The 20057-nt window shown below is 44.4% G+C and overlaps 1 protein-coding gene across 1 annotated transcript in view; it reads right to left on the reverse strand.

Moving 5' to 3' along the window:
* Positions 1–17514: 17514 nt before the first annotated feature.
* LOC110491170 (neurotensin receptor type 1-like) overlaps positions 17515–20057 on the reverse strand; it is a 38431-nt gene continuing 35888 nt past the window's right edge. The window contains exon 4 of the mRNA XM_036947667.2: positions 17515–17963. Within this exon, the coding sequence (XP_036803562.1) occupies positions 17714–17963 (250 nt within the window). The 3' untranslated portion in view covers positions 17515–17713. The remainder of the gene's footprint in view (positions 17964–20057) is intronic.

The raw sequence follows: 20057 nt of genomic DNA on the forward strand, positions 1-20057 counted from the left end.
TAATTACACATGGAGTAATTAAATATGGAGTAATTAAATATGGAGTAATTAAAATATGGAGTAATTAAATATGGAGTAATTACACATGGAGTAATTAAATATGGAGTAATTAAATATGGAGTAATTACACATGGAGTAATTAAATATGGAGTAATTACACATGGAGTAATTAAATATGGAGTAATTAAATATGGAGTAATTAAATATGGAGTAATTAAATATGGAGTAATTACACATGGAGTAATTAAATATGGAGTAATTAAATATGGAGTAATTACACATGGAGTAATTAAATATGGAGTAATTACACATGGAGTAATTAAATATGGAGTAATTAAATATGGAGTAATTAAATATGGAGTAATTACACATGGAGTAATTACACATGGAGTAATTAAATATGGAGTAATTAAATATGGAGTAATTAAATATGGAGTAATTAAATATGGAGTAATTACACATGGAGTAATTGATTTACGTGTTACTCGTCATCAGAATGAACTCCTCTGCAGTGATTTGTTATGTAAATAGTTTTTGTTAACAGACAGGACTTTGATCTATTCCAGTCATTCCATTTAAACGTGCTCTTTCGCCGTTCAATTATTGTCTCTTTCATGTCTTATGAATCTGTAACAGATCGCCACGCTTAAAGTCAATATATTTGATGGCGGGAGGGTTGGGCAAGCTGGGTAATGCATTTGGCTCTGTGACTGGTTGATGGGTCCTTGGTTGTCGCTGGTTTGTTGCGTGTTCTTATGTGTTCCAATAAACACCTGCATTAGTGTCACATAATGAGCATATGTACAGTATGTATTAATATGTACAGTATTTATTAATATGTACAGTATTTATTAATTGTATATTTCATAGAATGTGATTGCCTTCCTTCCATACCCACTCTGTTGCAGCTTCTGATTCTGACTCCATATCAACAGTACTTCTCTGATCCTGACTCCATATCAACAGTACTTCTCTGATCCTGACTCCATATCAACAGTACTTCTCTGATCCTGACTCCATATCAACAGTACTTCTCTGATCCTGACTCCATATCAACAGTACTTCTCTGATCCTGACTCCATATCAACAGTACTTCTCTGATCCTGACTCCATATCAACAGTATTTCTCTGATCCTGACTCCATATCAACAGTATTTCTCTGATTCTGACTCCATATCAACAGTATTTCTCTGATCCTGACTCCATATCAACAGTATTTCTCTGATCCTGACTCCATATCAACAGTATTTCTCTGATCCTGACTCCATATCAACACTATTTCTCTGATCCTGACTCCATCTCAACTTTATTTCTCTGATTCTGACTCCATTTCAACTGTATTTCTCTGATTCTGACTCCATATCAACTGTATTTCTCTTATTCTGACTCCATATCAACTTTATTTATCTGATTCTGACTCCATATCAACAGTATTTCTCTGATCCTGACTCCATATCAACAGTATTTCTCTGATCCTGACTCCATCTCAACTTTATTTCTCTGATTCTGACTCCATTTCAACTGTATTTCTCTGATTCTGACTCCATATCAACTGTATTTCTCTGATTCTGACTCCATATCAACTGTATTTCTCTTATTCTGACTCCATATCAACTTTATTTATCTGATTCTGACTCCATATCAACTGTATTTCTCTCGCTCTTTCTCTCAGAGAAGTTTCAGAGTTCTATTTAATTTCAGGGTGAGTGGGAGGGAGCGTGTGGGGAGTGATGATGACAGAGACAAGGGAGATAACGAAGTGTGTTGTGTCAGCTATCAGTGTCATAAGTTATTCTCCCACTGCTTCGCACCGCTCTGCCCTGCCTCAGAGAAGAGGATCATCGAGGTGACAATGATCTGACAACTACCCTCTGCCTGAGCTTCCTAATGCACACTACATTCTTCTCTGCTGTGGGGAATGAACTGAGCGAGAGAGAGAGAGAGACAGAGAGAGACAGAGAGAGACAGAGAGAGACAGGAGAGAGAGAGAGACAGAGAGAGACAGAGTGAGACAGGAGACAGAGAGAGAGAGAGAGACAGAGAGAGACAGAGAGAGACAGAGAGACAGAGAGACAGAGAGAGAGAGAGAGAGAGAGAGACAGAGACAGAGACAGAGAGACAGAGAGACAGAGAGAGAGACAGAGAGACAGAGAGAGACAGAGAGAGACAGGAGACAGAGAGACAGAGAGAGAGAGAGAGAGAAGGGATGAGTAACAGAGAAATAGGGAACAGGAAAGAGAGAAGTATGTCTACCTTCATCTACAGTGACGATTCCTCCTCCTTCAGAGGAAACGTGATTAATGATCTCTGGCTCAATAGTCTGAGGTTTCCTATACCCCCCTCCTCTGGGCAGCGCTTCCAGAACTCACCTGTGAATTTAGATCATATATCAGCCAATATTTAAATGTGAGATAGAGAGGGAAACAAGAGCTTCTTAGTATGACCTCTCCTCTACCATACTATGTAAATCCTCTGGAGAGCACAACACAAACTAACTAATCTCCGTATTCGCACGACATTTTGTGCGAATATCCCATTGACTATAATGCCTGATTTATGTGAAAATCGGAGTTAAACACAAACAGGATTTGTCCCTAAGTACATTGATTAACCTCTAGTGACACCCCATCCCGTGAACGGGACCGTTGTCATCATCTGACACTAATTAGCATAACGCAACGGACATAAATCTTCCTAGAAAATATTCCTATTCATGAAAATCACAAGTGAAATCTATTGGAACACAGCTTAGCCTTTTGTTAATCACCCTGTCATCTCAGATTTTCAAAATATGCTTTACAGCCAAAGCTAGACAAGCATTTGTGTAAGTTTATCGATAGCCTAGCATAGCATTATGCCTTGCTAGCAGCAGGCAACCTTGTCACGAAAATCAGAAAAGCAATCAAATTAAATAGTTTACCTTTGATGAACTTCGGATGTTTTCACTCACGAGACTCCCAGGTAGATAGCCAAAGTTCATTTTTTACCCAAATATTATTTTTGTAGGCGAAATAGCTCCGTTTGTTCTTCAGGTTTGGCTGAGAAATCAACCGGAAATTGCGGTCACGACAACGCCGAAAAATATTCCAAATTAGCTCCATAATATCGACAGAAACATGGCAAACGTTGTTTATAATCAATCCTCAAGGTGTTTTTCAAATATCTATTCGATAATATATCAACTGGGACAATTGGTTTCTCAGTAGAAGCGATTGGAATAATGGCTACCTCTGTATTTTACGCGCAAATTTCTCTGGGAGCATCAGGTGACCACTTGCGCAATGAAGCCGCCTACGGGTATTCTTCAACATAAATGCATAAAACTACTTCACAATGCTGTAGACATCTTGGGGAATACGTAGAAAGCGTAATCTGGTTAATAGGGCATTCACAGCTCAATAGGGACGCATCGGAATGCAGGGCTTTTTACAGTTTTGGAAACTTTAGAGTGTTTCTACCCTAAGCTGTCAATTATATGCATATTCTAGCATCTTGTCCTGACAAAATATCCCGTTTAATTTGGGAACGTTATTTTTATAAAAATGAAAATACTGCCCCCTAGTACCAACAGGTTTTAACAGGCAGTTAAATTTGAGTACATATAATCTTGGTAACCCCGAAACAAATCTTGCATGAATGCTGGCGTCACCAGCATTATCTTAGGCAGAATAAAGAACAAGTGGCACGTAGAAGACTGATACCACCTGAGAGAGAGACTAGAGCAGGACCATTCTATTCCCTTCCCGGAGGGCAGGGAGTTTTTTTTGTTTCTACATGTTAGCTAATTACCTTCATCTGGTGTCCCAGGTCTGAATTGGTCCCTGATTAGAAGGAGAGGATTGAAAACCTGAAGTGTTTCGGCCCTTCAGGATAAGAGTTGAACAGCCTTGGACTAGAGTACATAGGCCTACATAGAGTCTGTGTACATTCAAAAATAATGGATTGGAATGGATTTATCCACGCATTTGATCAGATCAACAGGTCCTCATACGGTCCCTTAAAAAAATGTAGGAGAGCCGCACACTCTAGGAGCTCAGATGCAAAGATGTAATGTCCAACGTTTCGACAGGCAAGCTGTCTTCATCAGGGTATAATGACAAACACTGTGGGGTGACTTGTTTATATAGTGTCAAAAGACACACAGGTGTCTGTAATCATGGCCAGGTGTGGCCTGATATCATTGGTTAATTCTCATATATTAAAATAGCATACAAAAAACCTAAATGGATAGAGTACGATCATAGATACAATTTGGCTACGTAAGTCTGTCACAATAGGTTTCCTGTCACAACACACGCAACATCAAGACCGGTAGCTTAATAATCATCTTCCTCTATAGGCTGAAGGTTTATCCAAGGACGGGATATTTTTTTGATTGATTATCACATTCAGAAATATTCAGTGAGAAAAAGGACAGAGCAATATCGCAATCGTGTTTTTATAAATGTTAAGTGTATTACAATAGCTTTTTCTTCACAGTCGCAAAGAGCCGTCCTATTGAAAACAGCCTTCCTACTGAAAACAGCCTTCCTATTGAAAACAGCCTTCCTACTGAAAACAGCCTTCCTACTGAAAACAGCCTTCCTACTGAAAACAGCCTTCCTATTGAAAACAGCCTTCCTACTGAAAACAGCCTTCCTATTGAAAACAGCCTTCCTACTGAAAACAGCCTTCTTATTGAAAACAGCCTTCCTATTGAAAACAGCCTTCCTACTGAAAACAGCCTTCCTATTGAAAACAGCCTTCCTACTGAAAACAGCCTTCTTATTGAAAACAGCCTTCCTACTGAAAACAGCCTTCCTATTGAAAACAGCCTTCCTACTGAAAACAGCCTTCCTATTGAAAACAGCCTTCTTATTGAAAACAGCCTTCCTACTGAAAACAGCCTTCCTACTGAAAACAGCCTTCCTATTGAAAACAGCCTTCCTACTGAAAACAGCCTTCCTACTGAAAACAGCCTTCTTATTGAAAACAGCCTTCCTACTGAAAACAGCCTTCCTACTGAAAACAGCCTTCCTACTGAAAACAGCCTTCCTACTGAAAACCACATTTGTTCCATTTGTTTTAACTGTCTTGAGTATGTCGACTTTGTGCCATGTGTTTTGTGTGACACCGCGGTGGGAAATCCAATGAAAGAGATAAACGAAGCTGAAGCTCAATCATGGAGAAGATTCATTCTCAACTGCTTCCTCTCATCACTTCCTTTGTATTGCTCTCATGTTCCTCTCATCACTTTGTTTGTATTGCTCTCATGTTCCTCTCATCACGACTTTCCTCACTTTGATTCTTTCTCATTTTTTGACGTTCCCCTCATTCATTTAGATAAACGTAATCACATCACGTTTATATATTCCGGACACACACACACACACACACACACACACACACACACACACAGGTTGGCTGCTATTGACACAGTGACAAGGAGCCAACAGTAAGAAATACTCCTTGTTGAAATGAACATTGTTCAAAAAGCATTTCCATAACAGAACGGAACAATACGTCAAAGTCAATTGATACAACCTATGAAACACTTATGGACAGCAGGGTGCACTGGCTCAGCACGGGCTCAGCACTGGCTCAGCTTTGGCTCAGCACTGGCTCAGCACTGGCTCAGCACTGGCTCAGCACTGGCTCAGCACTGGCTCAGCACGGGCTCAGCTATGTCTCAGCATTGGCTCAGCACTGGCTCAGCTTTGGCTCAGCACTGGCTCAGCACTGGCTCAGCACGGGCTCAGCTATGTCTCAGCATTGGCTCAGCACTGGCTCAGCTTTGGCTCAGCACTGGCTCAGCACTGGCTCAGCACGGGCTCAGCTATAGCTCAGCTTTGGCTCAGCATTGGCTCAGCATTGGCTCAGCACTGGCTCAGCTATGGCTCAGCTATGTCTCAGCATTGGCTCAGCACTGGCTCAGCACGGGCTCAGCTATGGCTCAGCTTTGGCTCAGCTATGGCTCAGCTTTGGCTCAGCATTGGCTCAGCATTGGCTCAGCACTGGCTCAGCACTGGCTCAGCATTGGCTCAGCACTGGCTCAGCACTGGCTCAGCACGGGCTCAGCACTTGCTCAGCACTGGCTCAGCACGGGCTCAGCACCGATCTGAACGTTAGCTGTCTATCACGTACAGAGCCATTAAAACTAAGTGTTATCATATTCCGCTTGGTCTCTGTCAACAGGGTCAGGTTGTTATTTTGACCAAAAGGAGGCTCTCCCAGCTGAGTGCTGGAGATCAGTGTTTCAGAGACTATTCAGTGCATGAAACCAGCAAATGTCACACTTTCAGTCACACTGTGAAAATATTCATCTAAAATGTTTTGGGAACCCAGCTTGTGTAACCAACAACACAACCTCTTTTAAAATGCCTGCTCTGTATTGGATGATAACTTGCTTGGTTGAGACGGGCTGTGTTGGAAAGCTTATGAGGCTCTTCCTGTACTGTCTCTTTCTGATTACCATGGGAGTTTTCACAGGTTTAGCACTGTGTCTTCATCATCACACGAGGCACCTGTCAAGCACTGGGAGCTGCCCTATAACTACAAATAATCTCAATTGGCATCGAGGGATTTTGAATTAGAATGAACGTATTTGCATAATGTAAATGTTAGTCAGGATAACAGTGTGAGATGAAAGGAGAAACCCTTTAAACAAACAAGGGGACAGGGAACAATGTTTAGAGACTGGCTGATTATCAGATCAACAATATCCAATAATTAATCGGTATAGTGTAAGAGACGGGTTCTATTGTTTAATGAAGCGTGATGTTTCGGTGTGTGTGTCGTGTGGAGATTTTTACCTGCTTGATTACGCGACTAATTATTCGACTGTATTAATAAAAGCGGTATCTAAGATGCTGCGACAAATAAGTAAGCAGAGACATCGGTTGGTCCGGATAGATGTGCTGCTTGTCTCACCTATCTTCAGACGTCTCCAGGGATATCTGAGCTCCCTGTATGTGGCTTTTCACTAAGCCCCCGCCATTAAAACCCCCCCAGTGGAAGAAAAGAGAAGAAAGTAAGGAATGCCCTCCTTGGCTTGCCAACTTGACTCTTCCAGTCCACTGCCTGGGCATGCCTCTGTTGTTTTGCCAAAGTCTGGAATAATGAGGATGACAGGAGCTCCGTACAAAAATCTGTGGGAAAGCTGGTTTGAGCTCCAATGTTTCTTTTAAAAACAATTTTGCAGAGCAAATTCCCTAGAGCTGAAACTAGTTGCCCCTGTGTTAGTTTGACAGCCCCGAGTGATTGGATAATAACATGGGGTTTATACGCTTCATATCACTCAGTACTTTATTTCTCTTTTCCTTCTGTGTGTTGAGAGCGTTTTCTGCCTGGCTGCTCCGGATTCTCGGCACCAGAGAAAGTCTGGTCCAGAGGAAGAGGAGGCTCACTCAGCAACCATGAATCCAGTCCACTTTAAAAAAAAACACACACAAAAAAAACCCCATTGACGACAGAGAGAGCAATGGGGAGAGAAAAGCATAGAACAAAACCAATGGTGCCATTTTGTAGAGTAAGTAAATGGAAAACAGTATTGCTTTTAGCACTGTCATTGGGGAAACAAACATGACCTGGCTGTGACCTTTTATCTCTGGACTGTGGGACAAGATGAAAGACATACTTAACTGTGATATAACAAGATGAGCTTGCCTTTCAATCTGATTGGTTAGCATCCACATGCTATATCCTTTTAGTTTTACACATGAATTCCTTTATATGCTTTCCGCCCGGTGAAAAGAGAATTGCAATACCCATCAGTACATTGTGCTTCCTACTGTGACAAGTGTACATTACCATCAACACTAAACATAGCACCTACCTTTCACCTACTTTTCTATGGGTGATATCTATGATCTTCTACACACGTGTCTTACAGAGATGAAGCAAGTCTTAGATACTTTTCTATATTTATATGTTATATTCATTCCTTAACTCTTGCGGTCATCTGATAGATATTCACTGCATCAGTCATCGCTAGAGATCGTCAGGGAGATGTTGGCCTTACAGGAATAGACATTCCGTTGGATTTCAGCTTTAGAGAAACATTACCGTAACCTGGCTATAGTGAATCATTATGTCTGCCTTGTAGACTACAGGTTATTTCTTCTGGACTTGGCCCGCCAGGCAGGAATCCTGTAAGCTGCTCTCCCTCCCTCAACGGGAGTAGCCAAGCGGGTGACAGAGCAGAAATGAGAGGAGATTATGATTCCTGTTGCATGATTTCATGTGAAGAGAAGGCTGTTCATGGAGGTGACCTCTACCCACTGGGCACAGATATAGTTTTCAACATCTAGATTTGATTTAAGATTTAAGATTTGGTTTGAGTTGTCAACTAATGTGAATTCAATATGAAATCAACCAAACAAATGTCACCATATCATTGGATCTAGGTTAAAAGTTACAAAATAAAATAATACAAAATTCCCTTCTGCAAATCCTAATGAGTTTTCCACGTTGATTAAATGTTGTCACAATTTTATTTTATTTTTTATGATGTGAAAATAACAAGTTTTTGCCCAATGGGTACCCACCCGGGTGGCCATGCTGTTTTAATCCACATGTTTCTACTTGTGCAATCACCCCAACACATACTGTAAGTAAAATCCTGCCTTTCAGCAGAATCATGATTAGAGGCTGGAGGTTGTGGTGTGTTTGTGGTGTGGCTGTGGTGTGACTGTGGTGTGGCTGTGGTGTGGCTGTGGTGTGGCTGTGGTGTGACTGTGGTGTGGCTGTGGTGTGACTGTGGTGTGACTGTGGTGCGGCTGTGGTGTGACTGTGGTGTGACTGTGGTACGACTGTGGTGTGACTGTGGTGTGGCTGTGGTGTGACTGTGGTGTGGCTGTGGTGTGACTGTGGTGTAACTGTGGTGCAGCTGTGGTGTGACTGTGGTGTGGCTGTGGTGTGACTGTGGTGTGGCTGTGGTGTGGCTGTGGTGTGACTGTGGTACGGCTGTGGTGTGACTGTGGTGTGGCTGTGGTGTGACCGTGGTGTGACTGTGGTGTGACTGCGGTGTTTGCAGATTCCTCTGTAGTGCAGATGCACAGCAAACAGAATACATCAGAACCCTCTGGGTAAAGAGAGAATGGCAGAGCATTAACTGGTTACTTGAGCCCTAACAAGGTCCTGTGGGAGGGAGCAGAGAGAGGACAGGCAGAGAGAGGACAGGTAGAGAGAGAGAGAGAGAGAGAGAGAGAGAGAGAGAGAGAGAGAGAGAGAGAGAGAGAGAGAGAGAGAGAGAGAGAGAGAGAGAGAGAGAGAGAGAGAGAGAGAGAGAGAGAGAGAGAGAGGACAGAGAGAGAGAGAGAGGACAGAGAGAGAGAGAGAGAGAGAGAGTGAGCGAGGACAGGCAGAGAGAGAGGACAGGCAGAGAGAGAGAGAGAGAGAGAGAGAGAGAGAGAGGGGGACACATTGGAAAGAATTAACAAAAAAACAGAGCAAACTAGAATGCTATTTGGCCCTAAACAGAGAGTACACAGTGGCAGAATACCTGTCCACTGTGACTGACCCAAACTTAAGGAAAGTTTTGACTATGTACAGACTTAGTGAGCATAGCCTTGCTATTGAGAAAGGCCGCCGTAGACAGACCTGGCTCTCAAGAGAAGACAGGCTATGTGCACAATGCCCACAAAATGAGGTGGAAACTGAGCTGCACTTCCTAACCTCCTGTCCAACGTATGACCATATAAGAGATACATGTTTCCCTCAGATTACACAGATCCACAAAGAATTTGAAAACAAATCCAATTTTGATAAACTCCCATATCTACTGGGGGAAATTCCACAGTGTGCCATCACAGCAGCAAGATTTGTGACCTGTTGCCACAAGAAAAGGGCAACCAGTGAAGAACAAACACCATTGTAAATACAACCCATATTTATGCTTATTTATTTTCCCTTGTGTTCCTTAACCATTTGTACATTGTTACAACACTGTATATATATATATGTATAATATGACATTTGTAATGTCTTTATTGTTTTGAAATGTCTGTATGTGTAATGTTTACTGTTCATTTTTATTGTTTATTTCACTTTTGTATATTATCTACCTCACTTGCTTTGGCAATGTAAACACGTTTCCCATGCCAATAAAGCCCCTTGAATTGAATTGAATTGAATTGAATTGAGAGAGAGAGAGAGAGAGAGAGAGAGAGAGAGAGAGAGAGAGAGAGAGGACAGGCAGAGAGAGAGAGAGAGAGAGAGAGAGAGAGAGAGAGAGAGAGAGAGGACAGGCAGAGAGAGAGAGAGAGAGAGAGAGTGAGAGAGGGAGAGAGAGAGAGAGAGAGAGAGAGAGAGAGAGAGAGAGAGAGAGAGAGAGAAATGGTATGGTCATTAAGCTGCATCATGATTGGACCCTCAGAAAGCTATCTTAAGTTGGGATTCTGTGCAAATTGCAGTTGCCGTTGTAAAAAGGCCATACAAGCTGTCCCTTGGCTTCTGCAGTGGGAATGTCTTAGACATGTAGATGTTTTTTCACTCTCTATACAGTATGTTACATTTATAGTGGCAGTTGCCCTATAGGTACAGAAGTATGTGGACACCCCTTCAAAATTTGTAGATTCGGCTATTTTAGCCACACCAGTCGCTGACGGGTGTATAAAATCGAGCACACTGCCATGCAATCTCCATAGACAAACACTGGCAGTAGAATGGCCTTACTGAAGAGCTGAGTGACTTTCAACGTGTCACCGTCATAGGATGCCACCTTTCCAACAAGTCAGTTCCTCAAATTCACAGAACGGGACCGCCGGGGGCTGGAGGGGCGTAAAAATCGTCTGTCCTCGGTTGCAACACTCACCACCGAGTTCCGAACTGCCTGTGGAAGCAACGCCAGCACAAGAGCGGTTTGTCGGGCGCCTCATGAAATGGGTTTCCATGGCCGAGCAGCAGCACACAAGCCTAAGATCACAATCTGGAGTGGTGTAAAGCTTGCCGCCATTGGAATCTGGAGCAGTGGAAACACGTTCTCTGGAGTGATGAATCACGCTTCACAATCTGGCAGTCTGACGGACGAATCTGGGTTTGTCGGATGCCAGGAGAACGCTACCTGCCTGAATGCATAACGCCAAGGAATAATGGTCTGTGGCTGTTTTTCGTGGTTCGGGCTAGACCCCTTGGTTCCAGTGTAGGGAAATCTTTACACTACAGCATACATTCTAGACAATTCTATGCTTCCAAATTTGTGGCAACAGTTTGGGGAAGGCTCTTTCCTGTTTCAGCATGACAGTGCCCCTGTGAACAAAGCGAGGTCCTACAGAAATGGTTTGTCGAGATCGGTGTGGAAGAACTTGACTGGCCTGCACACAGTGGAGGCTGTTATAGCACCAACTCCATATTAATGCCCGTGATTTTTGAATGAGATGTTCGACGAGCAGGTGTTCACGTGCTTTTTGTCATGTAGCGTACCGTGACTGACAGTATAGTGACTCAGACAGAATGGTATAGTATAGACTAGCGAAACAAGGAAAGCACCTTTTTCAACGCTTGAGAGAAAATTCGAATTTAAGCTCAAGCTGACTGCATGTACAATGCTTTTTTAAAAGGCAACTTTTTGTGTATGTGCGAATCTTCATGATCTCAATCATAAGCCGACAGTTATGACAAAGTTGAGGACTTTCGACAACACACACCATACTGTACAATGGGCTAGGTGGATGAAGGACAGACTGGGCTAGGTAGATGAAGGACAGACTGGGATAGGTGGATGAAGGACAGACTGGGCTAGGTGGAGGAAGGACACACTGGGCTAGGTGGATGAAGGACAGACTGGGCTAGGTGGATGAAGGACACACTGGGCTGGGTGGATGAAGGTCAGACTGGGCTAGGTGGATGAAGGACACACTGGGCTAGGTGGATGAAGGACACACTGGGCTAGGTGGATGAAGGACAGACTGGGCTAGGTGGATGAAGGACACACTGGGCTAGGTGGATGAAGGACACACTGGGCTAGGTGGATGATGGACACACTGGGCTAGGTGGATGAAGGTCACACTGGGCTAGGTGGATGAAGGACACACTGGGCTAGGTGGATGAAGGACAGACTGGGCTAGGTGGATGAAGGACAGACTGCGCTAGGTGGATGAAGGTCAGACTAGGCTAGGTGGATGAAGGACACACTGGGCTAGGTGGATGAAGGACAGACTGGGCTAGGTGGATGAAGGACACACTGGGCTAGGTGGATGAAGGACAGACTGGGCTAGGTGGATGAAGGACAGACTGGGCTAGGTGGATGAAGGACACACTGGGCTAGGTGAATGAAGGACAGACTGATCTAGGTGGATGAAGGACACACTGGGTTAGGTGAATGAAGGACAGACTGGGCTAGGTGGATGAAGGACACACTGGGCTAGGTGGATGAAAGACACACTATTATCTCAGCTTGTCCCATGACCCCAGTGATTGACAGCTCCTTTATAAGGCAGAGGTAATAATCCCCAAGGGTACACCTTAGAAAGGTCAGACACATCTGTGCTAAATGGAGTGTGTGCTTGGTGTGTCTTTGTGTGTGTGTGTGTGTATTTATGTGTCTGTAAGTGTGTGTGTGTGTGTATTTATGTGTCTGTATGTGTGTGTGTGTGTATTTATGTGTCTGTATGTGTGTGTGTGTATTTATGTGTCTCTATGTGTGTGTCGTGTGCGTGTATGTTTGTCTTTGTGTGTGTGTGTATTTAAGTGTCTGTATGTGTGTGTGTGTGTGTGTGTGTACGTTTGTCTTTGTGTGTCTGTGTATTTAAGTGTCTGTATGTGTGTGCGTGTGCGTGTGTGTATGTTTGTCTTTGTGTGTGTGTGTATTTATGTGTCTGTATTTGTGTGCGTGTGTGTGTGTTTGTCTTTGTGTGTGTGTGTAATTAAGTGTCTGTATGTGTGTGCGTGTGTGTGTGTGTATGTTTGTCTTTGTGTGTGTGTGTATTTATGTGTCTGTATATGTGTGTGCGTGTGTGTGTACGTTTGTCTTTGTGTGTTTGTATGTATGTTTGTGTCTGGAAGATCATGGACCACAGATCGAGCCAAATGTAATCACGACATTCACTCTTTTATTCACATATAGCAGAACCATCTATACAGTAGAGAACTGATAGCAGAACCATCTATACAGTAGATAACTGACATAGAGCAGAACCATCTATACAGTAGAGAACTGACATAGAGCAGAACCATCTATACAGTAGAGAACTGACATAGAGCAGAACCATCTATACAGTAGAGAACGTATTGCAGAACCATCTATACAGTATATAACTGATATCAGAAACATCTATACAGTATAGAACATATTGCAAAACCATCTATACAGTATAGAACATATTGCAGAACCATCTATACAGTAGAGAACTGATAGCAGAACCATCTATACAGTAGAGAACTGATAGCAGAAACATCTATACAGTAGAGAACTGACATAGAGCAGAAACATCTATACAGTATAGAACGTATTGCAGAACTATCTATACAGTATATAACTGATATCAGAAACATCTATACAGTATAGAACATATTGCAAAACCATCTATACAGTATAGAACTGATAGTAGAACCATCTATACAGAATATAAATGACATATTGCAGAACCATCTATACAGTATAGAACTGACATATAACAGAACCATCTATACAGTATAGAACTGATAGCAGAACCATCTATACAGTATAGGACTGACATAGAGCAGAACCATCTATACAGTATATATCTGACATAGAGCAGAACCATCTATACAGTATAGGACTGACATATACCATAAATATGCCTCCATCGTCCCTAACAAAAATATCACAAGTTACAAACAATAACAAAGTCATCACTGTCAGCATAGAGCACATGACTTACAGTAAGCAGCAGTGGGTGTATGCAGCAGGGGGTGTAAGCAGCAGGGGGTGTATGCAACAGGGGGTGTAAGCAGCAGGGGGTGTATGCAACAGGGGGTGTAAGCAGCAGGGGGTCAGTTTGTTATATCTGGAGTACTTCTCCTGTCCTATTTGGTGTCCTGTGTGAATCTAAGTGTGCGTTCTCTAATTCTCTCCTTCTCTCTTTCTCTCTCTCGGAGGACCTGAGTCCTAGGACCATGCCCCAGGACTACCTGACATGATGACTCCTTGCTGTCCCCAGTCCACCTGGCTGTGCTGCTGCTCCAGTTTCAACTGTTCTGCCTTATTATTATTCGACCATGCTGGTCATTTATGAACATTTGAACATCTTGGCCATGTTCTGTTATAATCTCCACCCGGCACAGCCAGAAGAGGACTGGCCATCCCACAAATGCTCTCTCTAATTCTCTCTTTCTTTCTCTCTCTCGGAGGACCTGAGCCCTAGGACCATGCCCCAGGAATACCTGACATGATGACTCCTTGCTGTCCCCAGTCCATCTGACTGTGCTGCTGCTCCAGTTTCAACTATTCTGCCTTATTATTATTCGACCATGTTGGTCATTTATGAACATTTGAACATCTTGACCATGTTTTGTTATAATCTCCACCCGGCACAGCCAGAAGAGGACTGGCCACCCCACATAGCCTGGTTCCTCTCTAGGTTTCTTCCTAGGTTTTGGCCTTTCTAGGGAGTTTTTCCTAGCCACCGTGCTTCTACACCTGCATTGCTTGCTGTTTGGGGTTTTAGGCTGGGTTTCTGTACAGCACTTTGAGATATCAGCTGATGTACGAAGGGCTATATAAATAAATTTGATTTTGATTTTTTTTGATTTTATGCAGCAGGGGTGTAAGCAGCAGGGGGTGTATGCAGCAGGGGGTGTATGCAACAGGGGGTGTATGCAGCAGGGGGTGTATGCAACAGGGGGTGTATGCAGCAGGGGGTGTATGCAGCAGGGGGTGTATGCAGCAGGGGGTGTATGCAACAGGGGGTGTATGCAGCAGGGGGTGTATGCAGCAAGGGGTGTATGCAGCAGGGGGTGTATGCAGCAGGGGGTGTACATCATGAGCAACTGCTCTGATAAACGTCATGAATACGTACAACATCAGCATCTGTCAGGAGCAGTTTGAGCTAGATGTCCTGAGCATAACCTTGCACAACACTGTCATCAAAGCACTACATATATGTCATGTCTTTGACTATATTTGTGGGCCTCTACAATCTACATCCATGGCTATATACAAAAGTGTATTGGTGTTCCTTATGAGTACATTGCATTGTATTGTTCATAAAACCCTTTGTAGTCAAGAGAAAAAATTAAATACAATTATAGTAGGCAAATGCAGCTGCAATATTGCCAATGTATATTTTTCATCAAAGCGAAGGAAATGGAAACATTTACACATTATGAAAGCACGTGTGACGCTGTCATAACAGACCTTCCTTTGGCCTGCCTTTCTCAGTGCTTTTCTTGTCTCCATCAGAGCCGGCAGATGTGACACACCATAGCCTGCTCCTCTCCTCTCCTCTCCCTCCTCTCCTCTCCTCTCCTCTCCTCTCCTCTCCTCTCCTCTCCTCTCCTCTCCTCTCCTCTCCTCTCCTCTCCTCTCCTCTCCTCTCCTCTCCTCTCCCCTCCCCTCCCCTCCCCTCCTCTCCTCTCCTCTCCTCTCCCCTCCCTTCCTCTCTTCTCCTCTCAGCATGAGGAGCACCATAAAAATGCTCTTCCCTCTCAGATCCAGGACAGGTACCCTTACTCGTGAATGGATTCCTATCCCTCTTACGTAGCCTACAATAACTCATTGAATTCCAAGAGCGTTGGTTCGTTGTATTCGGTTTCTCTCTCATCCTTGAAGTGGATGCTGACGTATGGTCTCTTCAGAGTGGCACTTCCCTCCCCTCCCTCCCTCCCTCCAGGTGAAACTCTTTCGTCCCCACAAATCGTATCCATTTCCTGCATCCCACGCTAATCAACCTTGGTTCTTTCAGCGTGTTTTATTCATTGTAAGCGTGTGTTCAGAGTCTGAAACACTGTATCCATTATTCTATCTCTCACCCGTTTGTCATTGTCCATGTGACACAATGTATTGTACCGACACTCAGTGGTCATGACAGGGTGCTGTGGACTACATTCAGGTCAGCTACAGAGCTCTCTCCTCTCCAGGCTTCAAAGACCAGAGTCCATATCGTGTCCCATTGAGTGCTCTGTCTTGTAACACCATCTTGGATGTTGCTCATATCATCCACTCTCATCCTCTGCTGGCTCTGTTACAGCAGAGATCTTTAAAAAAATAATTTGTTATGGGTTCAAAGTTCATGGCCTAAGTACAGAAGACAATGTAGAGTTAATATTATTACAAGCCTCATCTCAAATAAAACACTGTTATTAAATATATGTTGAATCACAGTGGGATTACAAGCCTCAGTAGGAAAAATGTTTGTTCCTTGACCTATTGTGCAGTGGTGTGGTACATCTTAAATATTCCAACATCAGTGTCTCAAAAGCTGTAAAGGGTCAGAAGTTGGCATTCTAGAACAAGCTACAGGGCTCAACACCACAGCCGATATCCCATTAGCTGTGAATGCCATCTGTTTTTCCTCTTCATGAAATAGTACATCTTCTCTCTGTATTTTAGTTAACATTCACAGTCCGAGCAGACAATAGCAAGGCCAAGTCTTTTGTCGTTGTTGCAAGGCCAGAGCTTTTTGCATTGTTCAATACTCTCTCCTGGCGTTACATCCGCAGCAGATCATTTTTTGACAATCGTTCTCTGTCTCTTTTAAAAATAGACCCATTTACTGCGAGTCTGAGCGAAATGATAATACCCTGTGCCCTTTCCACTTTACTTTAGTATCATGTGTCCTACCTTTTGAATGGGCTTCACGATTATGTCATAACATTTTGTGAAAATGCATTTAAGATAAAAAAATATATGAGTGTTTTTGGATAAATGTACTAAGTTTTTGCGCTTGAAGACCATTGTGCAACATTTTTGCCCAATGAAGGTAATTCATAAAGCCTACAAAGTCCAGAAATGACCAGGCTGAGGGGCAGTCACTTCCTGGTCAATTTCACAGAATATATTTTTTTGCCTCGTATTTCAAAGATCCAGACATATATGTTGATGAGTGCAGATTGTTCTCACCGTCACCATCTCATTTTGTAAAGTAATGTATGTGAATAAAACAAAGTATGCATTGACAGTTCTATAAAAAATCTGAATGTACATACATGTTTACAATATTTACAATGCTAAAGACTACTATGTCCAACACTTCAAGGAATGGTTTGCCCAAATGCCAAAATAACATGTTGTTTTGATTACCCTGTAAGCAGCATAATATAAGATATTACATAAAGTCATGCTGTTGCCCTGGCTCTGTTTCCACAGTCATCAGACCGATATTAGCATTTTTTTTGCACATCATGTTCAAAAGTGCCCAAAATTGATTGTATATCTCAACAAAGTCAGACATACGATTTGAACACGATGCACAACAAATGCTAATATCGGTCCCATGAATTGAATGTGCTAACAAATGCTAAATTGTTAGCATGTGAAAACTAAGCCAAAGCATGGATTGCTGTCATACCTCGTCCATTGACTGCTTACAGGAAACCAATGTCATTTTGTAATTTGAGTGATCTACGCCCTTATTCTTTCTTTCTTTCAGATGATTGCACCAATATATCAAATTGTGGATATTTGTTTGTGTGTTTATGTGGCACAATGTGTCAGTGATTCACAGTACCAGGCTCCCCATCAAACATACATGGAGTCCAACTGGGTAATAGATTCCATACACTGCAGTTCTAAAATGGAATGTTATCAGGGGAGTGTTTTTTTTGGGGGGGGTGGTCAGTAGACGGTCTCCTTGATGATGTTGGAGGAGAAGGTGTGGTTACTGGAGATGCTGGTGGAGTGTCTGATCAGAACACGGCTCTGTTTCTTGCGACGACACGGCACGCAGAAGCAGCGGAGCGTGTTGAAGAAGATCTCCCGGTAGTTGGCTGAGACCAGGTTGTAGAGGACTGGGTTGACAGCTGAGCTCACGTAGAAGAGGACGTTGGTCACCATGAAGAAGTAGTGGTAGTAATCATATCCTTCCCTGTCGGGGAGGTGGGGGGAGGGGGGAGGAGGTGGTTGGGAGGAGGGTAGTACAGGGAGGTGGGAGGAGGTATGGGGAGGTGGGAGTAGGGGGAGGTAGGAGTCAGTAGGGGGAGGTGGGAGTCGGTAGGGGGAGGTGGGAGTAGGTGGGTGGAGGGTAGCACAGGGAGGTGGGAGTCAGTAGGGGGAGGTGGGAGTAGGGGGAGGTAGGAGCAGGTGGGTGGAGGGTAGCACAGGGAGGTGGGAGGAGGTAGGGGGAGGTGGGAGTAGGGGGAGGTAGGAGCAGGTGGGTGGAGGGTAGCACAGGGAGGTGGGAGGAGGTAGGGGGAGGTGGGAGTAGGGGGAGGTAGGAGCAGGTGGGTGGAGGGTAGCACAGGGAGGTGGGAGGAGGTAGGGGGAGGTGGGAGTAGGGGGAGGTAGGAGTAGGAGTAGGTGGGTGGAGGGTAGCACAGGAAGGTGGGAGGAGGTAGGGGGAGGTGGTAGTAGGGGGAGGTAGGAGCAGGTGGGTGGAGGGTAGCACAGGGAGGTGGGAGGAGGTAGGGGGAGGTGGGAGTAGGGGGAGGTAGGAGTAGGAGTAGGTGGGTGGAGGGTAGCACAGGGAGGTGGGAGGAGGTAGGGGGAGGTGGGAGTAGGGGGAGGTAGGAGCAGGTGGGTGGAGGGTAGCACAGGGAGGTGGGAGTCAGAAGGGGGAGGTGGGAGTAGGGGGAGGTGGGAGTAGGTGGGTGGAGGGTAGCACAGGGAGGTGGGAGTAGGTGGGGGGGAGGTGGGTGGAGGGTAGCATAGGGAGGTGGGAGTCAGTATGGGGAGGTGGGAGTAGGGGGAGGTGGGAGTAGGTGGGAGGAATGGCACACAGGGAGGTGGGAGTAGGTGGGGGGGAGGTGGGAGGAGGGTAGTATGAGGAGGTGGGAAGAGGGGAGCACAGGGAGGTTGGGGGAGGTGGGAGGAGGGGAGCACAGGGAGGTGGGAGGAGGGGAGCACAGGGAGGTGGGAGGAGGGGAGCACAGGGAGGTGGGGAGCACAGGAAGGTGGGGGGGAGGGAGGAGGGGAGCACAGGGATAAAGAATCAATGTGTTTTATTGACACATACAATGCTAAACATGTCAACTAATTTGTCATTGTAAATGAAGGGAAATGTTTGCTCATAGTTTTCCACATTATAAACCACATTATTGTTGACCAAATGTTTTCCTACCGTCCTTTCCAAGACAGATGTGTTTAAATTGACCACTAGGTCTCAGATGATAAAGGAGTGAAGTACACCTGTGAAGCATATCAGGTTAGGAACCTGAACCCTAACCCTAACCTGAACCTGAATCTGAACCTGAACCCTAACCTGAACCCTAACCCTAACCTGAACCTGAACCCTAACCTGAACCTGAACCTGAACCCTAACCTGAACCCTAACCCTAACCTGAACCCTAACCCTAACCTGAACCCTAACCCTAACCCTAACCTGAACCCTAACCTGAACCCTAACCTGAACCCAAACCCTAACCCAAACCCTAACCCTAACCTGAACCCTAACCCTAACCCTAACCTGAACCCTAACCCTAACCTGAACCTGAACCCTAACCTGAACCTGAACCTGAACCCTAACTCTAACCTGAACCCTAACCCTAACCTGAACCCTAACCCTAACCTGAACCTGAACCTGAACCCTAACCTGAACCTGAACCTGAACCCAAACCCTAACCTGAACCCTAACCCGAACCTTAACTTGAACCCTAACCTGAACCCTAACCATAACCTGAACCCTAACCCTAACCTGAACCCTAACCATAACCTGAACCCTAACCCTAACCTGAACCCTAACCCTAACCTGAACCCTAACCCTAACCTGAACCCTAACCCTAACCTGAACCCTAACCATAACCTGAACCCTAACCTGAACCCTAACCCTAACCTGAACCCTAACCCTAACCTGAACCCTAACCCTAACCTGAACCCTAACCATAACCTGAACCCTAACCTGAACCCTAACCCTAACCTGAACCCTAACCCTAACCTGAACCCTAACCCTAACCTGAACCCTAACCATAACCTGAACCCTAACCTGAACCCTAACCCTAACCTGAACCCTAACCCTAACCTGAAC

This window comes from Oncorhynchus mykiss, chromosome 16, assembly GCF_057628025.1.
Source record: "Oncorhynchus mykiss isolate SJ-2025 chromosome 16, ASM5762802v1, whole genome shotgun sequence".
Taxonomy (NCBI): domain Eukaryota; kingdom Metazoa; phylum Chordata; class Actinopteri; order Salmoniformes; family Salmonidae; genus Oncorhynchus; species Oncorhynchus mykiss.